The 17,625-nt window shown below is 38.4% G+C and overlaps 1 protein-coding gene across 8 annotated transcripts in view; it reads left to right on the forward strand.

Annotated features, from left to right (window-relative positions):
- The window catches only part of LOC129780205 (trithorax group protein osa), a 299,734-nt gene that overhangs the window by 96,291 nt on the left and 185,818 nt on the right, over positions 1–17,625 (forward strand). For 7 of the 8 annotated variants that reach the window (XM_055788228.1, XM_055788226.1, XM_055788221.1 and 4 more), the window contains one exon: positions 4,896–4,955. The exons of the other annotated variant lie outside the window; for it this stretch is intronic. In XM_055788228.1, coding sequence (XP_055644203.1) covers positions 4,896–4,955 — 60 coding nt within the window. The remainder of the gene's footprint in view (positions 1–4,895; positions 4,956–17,625) is intronic. 8 annotated transcript variants of the gene reach the window in all.

A 17,625-nucleotide genomic window follows, 5' to 3' on the forward strand; every position in this document is an offset into this window, starting at 1 on the left:
GATCATGGTTTGTCCAAAAAATGATCATGGTTTGTCCGGTTTTAGAAATCACCATTTTTGAATGAAAACATTCGAATTCACAAGTAGATATTGCATTTATCATTGCTTGAGTTTACTGTCATCATATTGATCCATTCATAATTTAGGCTTTCTTCAGAATATTACCTTTTCTTGGGCATTTTAAAAGTGTTACCCTCAACACACTCAACGCAGAGAAACGTTATTTCTGCTATCCGCGAAGGGCACAATAAACAAACTGCAACGCGCCAAGCGGTTGCCATAGAAATCATGTGGACAAAATTACATCATTGAATTGGACAACTCATGATCAGAATTGAGATCATCAAAATGTGTTAATTTAATGGTTTAGCTATGTAAACCTGATACAAATGGTGTGCGAGCATGATGTGTACAATATCTGGAAGTGTTATAATCCAGAAAAGGTCTGAATACGTGCGAAATAATCATCTGGTGATCGAATAAAAGTTAGCTCGAATGAGGGGTGCATTGACACAAATAGAAGGTGTAGTTTATAATCCTTTAAAACATGTGATTCCGTAAAAATATACTATAAAACTACTGTAAATCATGAAAAAGATAATTTTATATATATGTTTTGAAACATTCGAATACCTTATTTGACACAGGAGCGCTGAATTGAAGCATTCAAAAAAGTGGGCAAACCATGATCATATTTTCGATTGAACAAACCAAAATCGTTTACCTTATGTCTTTGATTTATGCGGCTGCTGAAATAGGGTTTCGAATAGGGTATACTCACGCATATCAGATTATTATAGCGTGAGTAGTCGCGATCTTAATATATGTATGTCTTCGTGTAAGCCCGCTACATTTCCTTGAATGCACTTGCTCATTCTCCTTTCCCTTTTCTATTCATAAGTTTGGCACCCAATGAGATCAATTCACTACATCAGCCACACGATCTTCCCAAGAGAGCACTCATGGCCATAGGATACTCAATATACATCACCTGGCTATAAAGTTATTACAACCCCCTACAAACAAGTTCCGGAAAACGTGGCAACGAAGAAGAAAATGCTATTTTTATCTCTAACTAGCTGACCCAATGAACTTCGTCCCGCACAAAACAGATTTTTTGATTCGAATACATTCGAACATCCGCGTTTTCTTACTAAGTGAACGTTAGTGAGTCCTCTCACTGAACTCTTCATTGATTGATTACCCTTTGACCCTCTACAATTTCCTTTTATTATAAATTGTCTAGTACTTCTACAAATATTCGTCCTTATAATATAAAATAATTTTCAGACACAATTCTCGTTCAAGATTCTTCGAGTATTTGGAAATAACATGTTTCTCCGTTGCATGGAATACATGTTTGATACAGAGAATATTACAAAATAAAGACAAATCGGACCATTTCTTCCTCGGGTTTAGGGCACACCAACACATTTGGCCTGGTTGTTTATATAGATAGAAGATATAGGAATGCATTATTCCGTCTGAAAATACTCTTCCACTTTCGAACAAAAATCAATTTCGTTAGTGCAAACATCAAATGGACTAACAACGCTTATCTAATTGTAGAACATATGGGATTTCAATTTTCCGAATTTTCCGGTTTTTCTCTCCGCTATATTGATCTACGGGAAGTGACGAATACAACAAAATAAAGAAGGCTAAAATCGGACCATCCCTTCTTCGGGTTTTCCGCTTACCAACAGATTTTGCCTTACATTTTTATTTATATAGATATAAGATATGGAAATGTGTTATTTCACCTGAAAATCCATTTCCACTTATGAACAAAGATCAATTTCGATAGCGCAAATATCGAATGGACTAACAACGCTTATTATGATGTAATTTTCGAACATGTGGGAATTCAATTTTCCGAAAATTTTCCGATTTTTCTCTCCACTATATTGATCTACGGGAAGAGACGAATACAACGAAATAAAGAAGGCTAAAATCGGACCAACCCTTCTTCGGGTTTTCCGCTTACCAACAGATTTTGCCTTACATTTTTATTTATATAGATTTACTTCTGTAGTCATAGATTTATTTGACTTAGTCTTATATTTATGTGGATCTTAACTATTTAGACTTGTGTTTAAAAATGATAAATGATGACCTCTTGTCTTCTTCTGCATGATTGAATAAATAGAAAAAAAGTATAATAATAGCTTTAATGGTATTTTTGTGTACATTTTTTGACCAGAATTTGGTTCCGGATTCTACCACGTTATCTCATCTAACCCGTTTAAAGGATACAAGTACAAATAAGAAACGATTTTTTAGCGCTTCCATTTGATGTATCAAAAGAGAAAAAAATATAGATTTTGAACAATGGAAAAACTCAATTCAAATGCAGTTACTACAAACAATCACAGTCCTATGTCAAGATCCCGTCCGTGCCCCTAGGCTCAGACCCATCAACGTTTTTTAATAAAAAATCATTTCGGGTGAGACGAAGTTTGCAGGGCCAGCTAGTACTTTATAAAACTAACTATAGAACTATTGATAAATGTCAATTATCAAACGAAACGTCCTGGTTGATCGATTGGCTTAAGCCATCTGTGCTCTCCTCATATATTACACTGCACTGTGCAACGAATCGTGCATTTGTTTTAATTTTCAACTGCTCTAAATCGTACATTTTGATTGGTCCAATTTGCGCTCTCCCAGTTACATTGCATAAAAGAAGCAAGCATCGATTTATTTTGCTCGTGCACAAGTCTATCTGGTAGCGGTTTTGCTGGAATTAGCATCAAAGCTGAAACAAACTATTTGAATTTTTAAATTTGAAAATCAATCGCCACAAATACCTGTTCTCCCTGTTCGTTAGATGCGCTTTTATTTGGTATAAATCTTGTCAGCAGCAATCTCTGCGTTTGAGGTCAAGATTATCACGACATCGAGCATGTTGTTTGGTCGTGCGAAATGTATCTTGTAGCCAGATCGAATTTAAAGAACTTTCTCCGGGCCCGAGGAAAACAATATGCCAGCGTGGGATGTGTTGGCTCGGTTAGACCTTGATTACCTGTCCCAAATCTATTTTTTCCCCAAAACTATCGATGTCCGTGTTTAATCATCAGTGTTGTCCAAACCTCCTTATGGCCCTCTCTCTTCATGATAAAAAATTGTCACCCTACTAACCTCGAGTCGAAACTTTATTCACTGTGAAAAAATCGAAATTGGGAAAGTAATTAAAAAATGGATTTTTCAAATTAGTGTGTGTGTATTCGTCGAAATCAGTATAAAAATGGAAAATTATGTACCTCAAATACGAAGAAAATGAATGTTCTGGGGACTTTCATATTTTATATAAGTATCGGGCTTCTAAAAATGATATCGAAAACAACAAAAAACAATCATTTTAAGGTGTCATATAACTTTTTTATCTGAGAAGCTCACTGAAATATCTTCCATTTGCGTTTAAGAAACCATAAATCGGTTGAGCGATTTTATAATCACGAAGTTTCAAAAGTGAGCGTATTGGAAGTTCAGCCAATTCTGAATGAGGCACATTTTAGGCAGAATATAAAATCAATCTGATTTGTTGACCAATAAAAAAAGATGTACAAAAGTTGTTTCGCCCTTCCATTAGGCAGTCCAGTTCAATTTTGGAAAATTTCAGTTTTCGAAGATACTTCATTGATCAATATTTTCACATCCACAAAGCTTGTATGATTTCGTAGAGGGTTCTGCCAATCTCTAGACGAGACGGTGCGAAATTTCTCATACTAAGAATTTGTCTCTCAAATCAAATCGAAATATTTAGTAACCGACAGGGTCAAATATAAACGAGAGAGAGAAAGAACAATAAAATAAATAATGAGCGAAAAAAATTAATAAAGAAAGAAGGAAAGAGATGCTAAAGACGAAAAGAAAAAACAGACAGGTCAGAAGAAAAAAATGAAATTTTAAGTAAAAGAAAAATAAGAGTTGATAAACGAGAGCATAACCGCCCTAGTCACCAAAAGTGGCACCCATCAGTCTCCCAAGCGTGCAGCAGAGCGATACATTCCAGATATTGCAAATTTTATGAGGTGTGTGCCTCGGGGCTCATGCTTATAAGCCCAAATGCTGTTGTCCTCTTTCGCACCCTTTCGAAAATTCGGTGCTCTCCTCTTTCACTATGATCCTATCTGATTGCCCTGTAAAATAATGTTCGAAATTGAAATTGATGTCAATTTAATTGAATAATCCTTTCATCTATCAATGCATTTGTGCAATCAAATTAAGCAATAACATTTATTTTGCGGTCGATGAACGTGAACTTTTTCGGACTGATCGAATGTGTGTGCGTGCGCGCCCTCTCATACACAACTCTCGGTGTGGATGATGCCAACGAATTCACCAGTAGGGCGGAAGGCTTTGGCGGCGGATGGGTCTCGCGGTAGTGGATGTGGTTCAGTATTGCATTGTTACTTCTACCTCTACACTAAATCGAATTCGCTCTTCTGACCGACCGCCTTCCCACCCAGCTAGCTGGCTTCCGTGGCGATCGGTGGCGTCGGAACGCGTAACAGAGCAAATATTTTGTAGGCATTTTGGGCGCGCAGCGGTTACGAACAACTCACATATAAATTGAGCCATAAATTGGTTGCAGAATTTTCATTGAAAAAAAATTGTGAGTTGTTACATAATTTGTTTTCCTCGGATTCAAGTAAAATGTTAAAAATTCTATACCACCCGCAGTCTATTAGCAGCCTCGTTTCATTGTTTTTTCGTTCATTCATTATGATATACATGGATGGATATGCATATTTTCATTGTACCGATCGGAATTCATAATTTTCCATAGTAATTTTTTTTTCACCCTTGATTCAGCCTCACAGAGTTATATTTCCATTTACAACATATTATTTTTATCCCTTTTTATGTCTCTTTTAATTAATTATTTGCAGTATCCAACACGACCGAGCCAATCATCGACGCCGAATTTTCATGATGGAGACATGACAGGGGTGAGCTCATTTTGTTTGAACCAACGTGTATTTACATTTTTTGATTTGTTTTTATTTTTCATTCCGTCCAACTGAGTCTTGTTTCCAGAATGTTTCCGATCAAAACTTGTGTTGTGTAGCTATACTCCAAAGTACAAGAATATCTGTTCGTTCCGGACAAACACGATGTAAGATTATGTAACAGCTATACTTTTATCAAATGAGTCTAAATTTATCCGAGAGGTATCCGTCTTGTTGTAACCACAGTTCGACCACATTGGGGGCTCAAATGTGATACAAAAATGACGGTTCTGGCTGGCATCATGTTCGAGAAAAAACGGAACCCAATGATTCCAACGGCCCATAAAGCGCATTTGACATTCACAGGATCAAACGTAAAACTTACAAAATTTGTGCACTCTTACTAAAATCAGTTTGATACAAACCCCTCTAGTTTGACCGATGTCCGCTTTCTTTGGCAAAATGTCTATGCTACAAACAAATTTCATCTGTGAGAACACCCCGTCTCTGTGCATCCCTCGTCCCCACAACGACTTCCCGCCACCATTAAACCAGCTCTCTTTCTGCACTGTTATTGTTTGGAAAACTCGTTCCGCAATGACCTTGACACAAACCTAGTTGCAGCCGGTCTGAATCCACGATGTTCCTTCCGCACGTAACAACCCAACCAAATATGACCCTCAGCGCCAGCAGTAGTGAACAGACGGCATTGTATCGTCAATGGCTTAGCTAGCAGCCGGAGGAGCTCTTACTCTCATCTTAGCCCAATCGTTTTACCAACAGCTGACTGGCGGCGGAGTGTATGTTTATTTATTTATATTTATTCCGTATGTATCCTCCCTTTCTCCGTCATCAAAATCAACAGCAACAGCACCAGAAACATTATCATTGGCATTGGCAGTCACGGGACGGCACGACGCTGTTGCAGTAAGCACGGCATCAGGCGTCCGGCTCGAAACGATCGACAATCGCTTGGCGAAACTCCCGCTACAGTTAAGGTTGAGAAAGCATAGAGCACAACCTGTAGAGTAGCAACGGATTCCAGAGCCCGAAAAATACCACATCATCACCATCCGCTGGAGCTTTAGCTCATTTCCCACTCTCCTGCCACCGACCACTCCTCGGTGCTTACCATCGAATGTTTTGGACGGTGCAGTCGTGTTCTCCTTCTGTTTAACGCATGCCAAACCTTTCGGCATCAACCTGTCTGTGCCAAATAATCACCTACGAGAGGGACTAAAGACCGACCGGCCTATAGAGGAGGAATCTGTGTTGGAAATGAATTTATTCTATGAATAGACATAAAATAGGCAACATTTCCCAAACAAACCGGAATACTCCGTAAGAATCGACGCGGAAGTGGGAGGAAAGCGGGCGGATGAGATACTTTGAATCGCGTCTAGACCGGAACCAGCTAGTATCCAGCAAGGGCAAGGCTAAAATTGCACATTGGTCGAAAAAGGATAACGGTTCGCATCCTGTGCGTAAAGCGTTGTTCTATATATTCCTAGTGTATGTGTTATGGAAAACCATTCATGAAAAGCAAGGGGAGCTTGTCTCTGTGCTTATGCGTCTATTCTCAAACGCACATCTTTTCCGAAAAGGCCAAAATGTTAATTTTTGGATGTGAATTTGAGTGAATACAGACGGATCATTCAACAGGTTTCACCCCTTCCGTACGATTTAGTTTTCGAAAGAACGGACCAAATGCAAACGCTTTGATGGATCACGCATCGAATAATTTGTTGCCGGCCAAGTGGCGAGCGATTTTTTTCTGGTTCAGAGTGCAGATTACGCACAAACAAGCTCAATGCAGAGCTTGCACTCAGAAGTGGAAACAGAGTAGCAAAGAAATATTAACAAGTTTCTGAGAGTATGAAAGAAATTCCTTGCGATGTTTTATTTTAGTCTCGCTAGCAGGGCTCGGCATAGTCATATTCAACTGAGGATAGTCAGCTGACTATAGGGCAATTGAACTGAATATGGGGGGATTCTGTTGATTTGAATTGACTAGAATAATTCATCAATCATCATCGCTCTCAACGCTAGTCAATTCATTTTCTGTTAACGGCGACTACCGAAGTATTCCTAGTCGAAGCGAAGATACTGAGAGTAGAATCGGTCCTCATTTTCCACCTTCGAAGATTTCGGGCCCTGCTCGCTACAGCCACCGGTTTTGTCCGACACGAAGTGTGAGGGCGAAATCGCTTTGAAGAATCGATAGTGTGTTGGAAATGCCACACGACACTTCAATTTTGATTCTTTTAGTTTGTTTTGTCCTCAAATCCGAATCATGTTGGTGGTGGAACAAATATACAATCCATCTGTCCTTTTCAGAACCACTGAAATATTGTATGGTTTCGATACATTACATAAAAATCTAAAGGGACTAGCGGACCCGGCAAACTTCGTCTCGCCCAAAATTGGTTTTTTGTTATCAATACCTTCAAACATTCACGTTTTCTTACTAAGCGCAAGTTCATGAGTGCAATCGCAGAACTGTTCATTGATTGATCTTCTAATCGACTCCGTTGAATTTACCTCGTACTAAAAAAAATCCTAGTACTTCTACCAAAACTCATCATTATTAAAATCTTCAAATGCCAAATATGGCTCCATTTGCTTGATTAGTTTTCGAGTAATCCAGAAATTTGTGTTTCATTTGTATGGCATACCTTCGCCGTGATGATCGTACCCATCAAACAGTATTGGGTCACTTGGGTGAAGAACATACCCAACGTTAGATAGGTCTGCACCGAGCCGCTCACAAAAACCATCGACAAGCAGCTCACCAATCCGAATATGGCAGTTCCGATCTTGATAAGATTCGTTATAGCATAATATTTCTCGAACGTGATCTCGAATTCGTCCAACATTTGGTGGAGCGAGGAAATTCGGAGAAACTGAGCGGATATTGCTTTCTCATCGCGCGTTGAAGCGTTCAGCATTGAGTTCAGCATGTTGATTTCATTTTTAATAGCATTCAGATAACCGCTGATTGGAAGTACCATATAGAGAAAGCAACAATCGAACGAAATGATTCCTAGATTTCCAACTCCCATCTGCACCATATTGATAACCGTGAGCAGGAAGAATCCTGTATTCGTACTTTCATCAATCCCCGGACAGAGCAAAGGCATGAGCAACAATTTTTCGCCGTAATACGATAGGGTCATGATCAATAAAATTATTAGCACAAATATAACGCTGTACCAATTTATCAGCATCCGTTGGATAAGCAGCGTGTAATGCAGTGCATCGTAAAGCGGTTTGCCATTTTCTTTGTTTTCGTTGAGGCGATCAAAAATCGTTTTAGATTTCTCGAACAACATCCTGTATCTAGCTGGTCTCAATATCCGCCAAACGCCCTCTATGAAACCCTGGGTTATTATCATGAAGTACGGAAGGACTTCCATCACCTTTAGCATATCAGCTACAGCACTCCAAATGGCATAATTAACCATGAAAACGGCGGTAATCGCTACGGACAACGAGAACAGCGTCCGACCTCCAAACCGGTAGTCATGATCCAAAACGTTGAACCCGATGAAGCGGCTCACCTTAAGATTTTGCTGAAAGTTTTGTTCAAACTTCTCAGCGGCCAATACCGATAATCCCCGCTATAATACTCCTAAAATGAAAATTCTCCAAAACTTTGATCCTTACGAGAACATAACACGTTACCTCTTCAAGTGAGGACCACGGAAACACTCTACAACTTAGCGAGAAGACATTTTATTCAAAAATAAGGTCGGCTCCCTTGGTCGAGTGGCTAGCGACAACTGTACTATAGCCGACTATACCATTGGGATGCGTGACCACCATGGTTTCATTCGATAAACTTTTATTGTTCGTAATAACCTTTGTTCGTACATTTGACTTTTTCATCGGAATTTGAATCGAATCTGAAATGAGAAGACAACTCACCTTTATAAAAAGTAGTGCCATCAAGAAGAAGACCGGTGAAAGGTGTGCATGTATTTTTATATGCGAGTTCTTGAGAACGTTCAGATGTTTGGCTAAACGTTTTTTACGCTTTCTTTCGCAGTTTACAAATTATTTCAAACTGCTGCTGTTATCAATAATTACTAGTGGGTCGTTCGGGAAGGAATACTTTGCAATGTTTGTTGTGTTTTTTTCAATTGAAGGGCTTGTTTGTTGGTGGGTGTATTTATTCACCCGCATCGGCTTGTTGCTAGGTTGGTTGTAAAAAAGTTATGTTTGCATGTTAATTGTTGGCGACACCTTTCGGAAAGTTCTCTCAGCAAACTCCTTTTTCGATTTTGAGTCAGCTTGAAGCTGTAAAATTCATTTTATTAATTTCATTGTATAATTCATATTCTCAACTTACAATTTAGTCTCCTTACTAGTGGCCAACAATATATATTTATGAGGGATTTAATTTATATGCGATTTATAACTCAGCTTTTAATCGAAATACAGGGTGGGCCATTTAAAGTGGAAGGATTTGTTTTTGCAATAGCAAAGCAAAGAAGTGGAATTTTAAATTTTTTTTTTTTGAAATTCATTTATTTTGGTCTAAGGAGATTTGTTCTAACTACTTTTTGATTATGATATCTCGTAAATGACCGCCTCTGGCCTTGACCGCAAAATGTGCCCGTTTTTCGGCATTTTCCATCACTTTACCCAATATTTCGGCCGATATGGCAGAAATTTCTTGTCGGATATTGTCTTTCAGCGCAGCCAGGGTCCTTGGTTTACCAGTGTATACCTTGGATTTTAAATTTCCCCATAAAAAAAGTCAGGAGGCGTCAAATCAGGTGATCTCGGTGGCCAGTCATAATCGCCGTTTTTCGATATTAATCTTCCGGGGAACATTTCGCGCAATAATTTGGTCGTGGCAGCCGCTGTATGGCATGTAGCGCCGTCCTGTTGGAACCAGTAATTGTTCATTTTCAAATCAACACGAATTATGCGTCGGAGAGTGGTTCGAGCGATGTCTAACTCTTGCGAACGATGACGACCTGATGTCGATGGAGTCTCTGCAACACTGGCTCGAACGGCATCAATATTCTCGTCGAAACGTCTTGGTCGTTGTCTGGACAGATGACTGGCATTACCAACACTACCAGACGATATAAATTTGGCATATAATCGACGTATAGTGTTGTCTCCAGACGATGTTTTAACTTTATTTTTATTTTTCCACGCATTTTTTTAGTTAACACAATTGAGAAGTTATTTTGAATGTACAGCTGAACAATTTCAGCGCGTTGTTTAGGTGTGTATTGTTCCATGGTTAAAATTGTACTGAAATGACGCTTCCAACGCGGTATGACATTTGTTAATCTGACATCTCTGTCAAAAGTTATGGGGTTGCCAGATGCTTCCACTTTAAATGGCCCACCCTGTAGTTTTCAAAATGGTTCCTCCAATTAGTAAATATCAATCTACTACAATGAGGGGTAACATTTTTGGCTCACATTGGGTGTGGGGTCTTCGGTCGTCGTTTTGCCGCAACATCAATGAATCGGTTTTGCTTGGAGCTTTTTTAAACATAGTCAATGTGAAGCAAAGTGATTTTTCTTTCGAAAATAGAATAGCAATATCGATGATGGTCGCTATTGTAGTAGACCATGATGACTGTTATAATGACCGTCTTGGTTCATTATAACATCGAGTACGACTCCAGCACAAGGGGGAACGTTTCTCCTATTTTTTTTCGGGAGGAAAAATCGAGCTCTGCCATTCTTGATTTTGAATATGAAAATTTGTAGAATGCCGCATCACTGTAGTATCCCAATAGCTTGGAAAATACAGCTGGAAATTCATGCCTGAAATACAGGCAAACCTTTTTTTGTGCGGGAGATAGGGACCGCATTAAAAAAAATCGTGCAAAACTTGTAAAGTAGCTTTAAAAAATCGTGTTCGGTACACATTTTGAAAAAAAAAACCTTTTTTTGTGCGGTAGATAGGGACCACATAAAAAAAGTTTCCCCCAAGAAAATAACGCCGTTCACTGTTCAATTTCCTTTTGTTTCCCTGCTTTGCGATGGGACAGTTTGCCTTTCGGTTGCGCGTGGCTGTTTTGTGCTTTTAGTTGCATTTCGAAACGTGATGTCAGAAATCATGTCATGCAAAAACTTAGAAAAACTTAGAGCATTTGATGGGAGGGGGGGGGGAATGATTTCAGAAGTGGATAATTGAGACGCAAATATGCTTTTTTCGCATTGAAATGCGTATAAACCATCGAAAAAACTAAATGGACGATAACTTCATCAAATATGCTTCTTTTCATATACCGCACAAAAAAATTGCATAAAAAAACCGCACAAAACTGGTTTTACTGTATTAAAAAAGCAATCGGAATTCCTATGAAATAAACAATGAATTTAAATGAATCTACTAATTATTTAGGTGAAAAATATTGGTTCACGATTCAATTACCATTTCACAAGATTTTGACCTTTCCTGTGGATGTCCTGCTGGAGGGATTCATTGTCAAGCAAACTTAAAGCGGGTTGATAAAATTGCTTCGGAAAAAAAAGAAACCGTGGCAAACGAACTCAACGTAGCATTGATTGCGTCATTTTATCAGTACTTAGTTGAATTTTTTTCGCAGAATAGTACTGCGCCTTGAATGTATTTTGAGTGAGAAGCTCTGAAATACGCGTTTAACACACTGCAAGCCTGCAGAAATTTCCATGAAGAAAAATCCGAAGACCTCGGCATGTTATGTTTGACGGTAACCACTCTGTCATGGATTCACTTTTGTGGTTTTCTTGTTGAACCTCATTTTCGCACCAAGCCTTTCTAGAAACATCAAACTGTTATATTTAAAATTAGGTAATTCACCATGAACTCTGCGGCAAAGAATCTGCGTTGTAGTGTGCAGAACGACTATTTTTAACTTTGTTCAAAGTATTCGGCTGCTAATTGTCATTATCGTGGTGACTTCAGATGATTAGGGTACATGTGTTGAAACCGATCACATTCACAGGTAATCATCTATTGTTTGATAACTGCTTTAAAACATCAAAAGCTAACGTTTTGTGCATTTTAGATTCTGAAGGTTCTTGTGCACTTATCGTTCATCGTTTTTACCCTACTTTGGATATATTCCACTGTTCTTCTTAATTATCACTGGATTGCACTTAGAAGGTGAAATAAAATCCCACTGTTAGTGAACAATATTTCTATCAATCGATTTCATTCCACGAAAAATATAAGACTACGTACGGAAAACTAGCCTCCGTCTCCGTTGGTTCAAACGAAATTCCTTCGCTTCGCAGGGTCTTTCAGATTACACGCTCGCGCAACATTTTTTAATAACTTCTACAAAAATGAATCGATTTTTATTTTTTTTTTGACGTAGGACTTTCATTAAGGGTGCCAAATCAGAAAACAGGTCACGTTTTCATGAAATAAAGTTAACGTTAATAACTATTTTTGTTGCGAACAGATTTTAACGATTTGCATACCAATCGAATCGAAAAGTTTCTAAGATTTGTCTGATATGCTATGAATTACAATCCTAAAGTCTGTATATGGTTCAAAATGATAAAAATTGGAAGCATTTCCATTTCCCCACACATTTGTTCTGTCCATTTGTGTGCTTTCCCAAACAGAGCTGTCAATAACGGGCAACTTATGCATCCGCTGGAATAGAATAGACGAAAGGGGTTAGCGAAAAGAGAATATTTGTGGAGTAAACTCCACCCTTTCATAGCAAGTAAGCTGTCGTTAGCGTATAAGTATTGCATCTCCTCTGAGGAAAATTCTCAGAATCTTTCTGTGCCTGAATAAACGAAGGTCCTTTATTCTGCTCGTTTCATGTTTCCCCTCGAGGGGCAAGAAGCAAAGGCAAGAAAGAATCGTTGCTTCTCGAAATGATTCTACAAAACCACGTAAGCCATTAAACAGAGACGACGCGTGATCAATTGAGCTACCTGTTCAATTTAATTTGCAACATTAATACAACATTATTGCGATGACAGATTTTAACATTTTTATTTCTCAACATTTATCTATACGGTAAAACCAGTTTTTGTGCGGTTTTTTATGCGTTTTTTTTTTTGCGCGATTTTTGTGGTGCGACGTTTTTTGTGCGGTATTTGAAAAAAAATGAAGTCATCGGTCATTTTTTTTTCTATCTTTGATATGTATTTTATCGCTCTACATGGGGACTGTGTCAGCTAATTCCCATTCTCATGTTTTGTTTTGTTTGTTTTAAGGTGTCAGTGGGAGCTTATTGACAGGAGCAAAAAGTTAATTTTATGATCTGCGCAAGTGAGTAGGCCGCTTATGAAAGTGAAAAAAAGAAATCAAATATTGATCAAAAATGGAATCATTAGGATTTGGGTTATTTTCTTAAGGAAACTTTTTTTATGCGGTCCCTATCCACCACAAAACAAAAAGTTTTTTTTTTCAAATTGTTTAGCGAACACGTTTTTTTTTTTAAATTGTTTAGCGAACACGTTTTTTTTTTAAATTGTTTAGCGAACACGTTTTTTTTCGTGCGGTCGCTATCACCCGCACAAAAACAGGTTTGCCTGTATAACAAAAGAATCCTACGGTAAACTATGAGCGCAAACTTATCAATGATTTCCTCATAAAATAAAGGCATCTACATTATCTCATAAGGGAAATCTTTTTCCACAGTCATCATCATAATTCCGAATAACCGTTTCTGGTCAGATCTCGACCGCAAATAATTCTTGATCCGTCGAACAACAAAAAAAGTTCTTCCAACGGATGCCGTTGTATTAGGAAATGTCAGTATCATTCTGGCCAGCCGTTTCAGAAAAGGTTTAATGCAGGTTTCGTCCAACGATAATCGGAATAATGACTATAATTTAAAAAGAACCGTCAGCTTATAACAAAGCTTCGCTTCATCGAATTTCGAGTGGTATGAAATAAGCATTTTCAAATTCCCAGTTGGTAATGCGACATCGAAGTCGGCAAATTTTTGTGATTCAACAATGCGACGAATTTGTATTCATCTAGTTCCTTAAACCGTTTCGTCATTTCGTCGATTATTTTTGTCTATAATCGATTCATATAAACGACGACAATTGATGACGTTACTGTCATTCATAGTTCCGCCAGATACATCAATTGCAATTTTGAGCGTACTATCGAAATGATGATCTGCTTTGAGCTCCTCTATAGAAGAAAGGCAAGCCTTGACGATACGCACAAATTCTACTACGTCTAATTCCTTTTTTTGCAAACTTTGATAAAGAACATCCGTATGTGCAAAAATATTCGCAAAAAGTTTTAGTAAGAATACAATGTTGAACTCAAGCATGAATGTGTGAGGACCTCTGGATGTAGTAAAAGTTTCAGCATCAAAGACACTGTCGCCAATATAAATCTCACCCAAACAAACATTCTCCATAAAATACTTCAATGTCTCGCTGCGTTTTGACGACTGCGAGAAAAATGCCGCAAAAGATGAAATCGTATTGAAAAACCTTGACGTTTTCTTATTGTTTGTGCACGAGTGAAGAAAAACCAAGTTCAATGCGTGTGCGCGAAAGTAAATATATCCAGTGAATAACCGTTTTTCACCAATGTTTGCACACCAGATTTATCTCCAGACATTACAGTAGCGCCATCATAACTCTGGGCCACAATTTTGTCAGCATTATGACCAAAGTACGCAGCTATTTCATCCACATGTCCGGCCAATGCAGCGCAGGTTTGGAAACGTAAGCAGACATACGTGTACTATGTGTACCGGGTTCAAGTTGTTGAATGAACAAAATCGATAAAAATGCTCAAATTAAAACCCCACATCAACGAAGAATACCACCACATCCACAGAAATCATGAATGAATTTGTTCGTTTTTTTTTGGATCATGCTCGCCCGGGGTGTTTGGTGCTGTGTACTCTCGCGGTCTCGTCCCCTCTCTCAAATTTTAATGACGTTAGGAATAGAAAGAGAAACAGAAAGGGAAACGATGGCAACTACGAACAAACACTGAAGAATGGTGTTGTGTATTTTCCATCGTTTGCATCGGTTTTGTTCAGCAGAAATATACAACCGAAAACGTCATTTTTACGCAAGGCGGCGCAGTAGTAGTGATCGTTTCATACGTAGTTGACTGTGTTCGCCCTGTGCTTGGATGACCGCGGATTCAGATGAATGGTTTGAACCCGGTAGTCATTACTGCTTATTTCGTAGCGTTAAGGCTGTGTTGCGCTTGGGGTGTACTCAAATGTAATTATCAGATTATATTGTTCACGGTGAATTCCACCAAAGTAGAAAATATAATAAGGATATTCGGGATAACATGGAAATCACAAAAAAAATTACCTTCGATAATTCCTCATCCATGTTACAAATGTGAAATAATATACATTTTATTCTGAGATTGTCTACCTGTCCTATGAACAGTTTTAACAGGCGGACGAGACGCCTCTGCCATTAAACCATTTCAGGGTGTCCGGAATTTTTTAATTAAGAATTATTCATAAAATTTTGACGTATCCGCAAATAATATCCGAATCGATAAACCAACAAATTAAAAAAAAAAAGATTGCGTAGTCCTACGTCCTAAGCGGTCGTGTCTCGGATACAACCCCTCGACTTTTTTAACGAAAATAAAGCTTGTTTTAGGATTTGAAAATGTCCTAAAACAAGCTTAATTTTCGTTAAAAAAAATCGAGGGGTTGACCACCCCTTTTTTCGATAACGCGTTTTAAACGGTGGACAAAATTCTTCATGCACAACTCTAACATTACGACTTCGATGCTGTTGAAAATCCGAGTCATTACTTCTTTAAGATCCTTTAAGTTCCTTAAGTTCCAACAGAGCAACGGTCTTTCACGTACCCCCAGAGGATGTAATCGAGTGGATTTAAATCCGGACTATACGGCGGCTAATTCCATCCACAGCAAAACAGAGCAGGAAAGCCATTGGAGACAACGCGATCTCTGAAAACTCTACGCATAAACAATAACGTTTCATCGGCGGTATGAGGCTTCGCTCCGTCCTGTCATCTTCCAACATTTCCCGATAGGTAGCTCGGTTGCTCGAGTGATAAGATTTCACTAAAAATACACGTTCTTGTAAATTGTACATCTTGACATTAAAAACCATTCGATCAGACTGAACGAGTAGCCGAATATTATCGTCCCGAAGTGGGGAATGCATCGACGGACCGAAAAAAAAATTATAAGAAGCTATTCGATTTTTTTTTGCGTGAGCGTTTAATCCGAAAGACCCTGCACAATTGTTCTCTGAGCAACATGGGTTTATGTCAAGAGATCTACTGCTACAAATCTCGTACAATACACTGTTTTAATCATACGCGAGATGGTAAAGGGACATCGAGGCGATGCTATTTACACCGATCTGTCGACTGCCGGCTTTGATAAAATTAATCATGACATTACGATTGCCAAATTAGAGTTACTTGGCTTCCACGGTTCTCTTCTTAATTCACTTCGCTCATACCTTATCGGTCGATATATGGCAGTAAAAATAGGTGATCCGATGATATCTCCGAATCGTTTCCAGTATCTTCTGGCGTGCCTCAGGGTTGTCACTTAGGACCCTTCATCTTTTTACACTATTCTAAAAACATTTATTTGCATTGCATGAAGCTGTCTTACGCCGACGATTTTAACTGTATTCTGTTATAAAGGACCGAGTTGGCGCTTTATTTCTGCAACAGCAGCATTTTCGACGTAGAACTACGCAATTACATTATGCAATCCACTTGTTTACTACTTCGAATATTATTTTAAAATACATCGAAACTTTTGTAATAGATTATGTTTTTCGTTACAAATAAATTTGATGAACGTCTTTTTACGTTTGATATGATGCCTAAGACTACCAAAATATGTGAACGGAAGAATTGTCAAACGATCATTGTATTTTACATTTCCCTCTGAAATTATTGCGCATCTCATGTTTACGTAGTTCTCGAACCGCGAATGTTCATTTACCTCTAGTATCTGAAACGACGATTTTCCCAGACTTCTCAGTTTAAAAGTACGTTTTAGGGAAACATATTCCGGTCTGCACAACGACAAGCGAATACAAAAGTACTCAACACCAACAAATACCCCCGACTTGCATGTATTTGCAAAGCGGATTCCACCAGGCACATTGATTTTGAAGTCCGTGTTAGGAAAACACAGTGGGAAAAATAAATACCCCCGACATGCATGTTTTGACAAAGCGGATTCCCCCAGGCACAATGATTTAGAAGTCCATGTTAGGGAAACACGGCTCAGTGGGAACAAAAATACCCCCGACTTGCATGTATATTTGCACATCGGTTTTGAAGTCTGTGTTGAGGAAACCGTAAATCGGGCCAATCAAAACTTGGCAGTTAGGGCGTTTAGATAACGCTTGACATTTTACAGTTATTCAACTGTTCATCTCACGAAAAATAACATTTTATTAATTGTTATAGACGCGTAGAAATATTTCCTATCAATTAATGCAAACATCTTTCAGATATGTTAAGAAATGTTCGAGTTATAAGCATTCGAGATACGGGTAGGGTTAGCACACAAATCGGTAGAACAACTGTATGGAAAAAAGGGAAGTTCTTCCAGTTTTCATGAATTTCAACCATTTAGAGATTAGCGAATTGTAATGTATGTCATGTCAAACAAATCTTAGAGAATTTCCGATTCGATTGGTATGCAAATCATGAGAATTCGTTCACAGTGAAAATAGTTATT

Source organism: Toxorhynchites rutilus, chromosome 3 (assembly GCF_029784135.1).
Source record: "Toxorhynchites rutilus septentrionalis strain SRP chromosome 3, ASM2978413v1, whole genome shotgun sequence".
In the NCBI taxonomy this organism is placed as follows: Eukaryota; Metazoa; Arthropoda; class Insecta; order Diptera; family Culicidae; genus Toxorhynchites; species Toxorhynchites rutilus.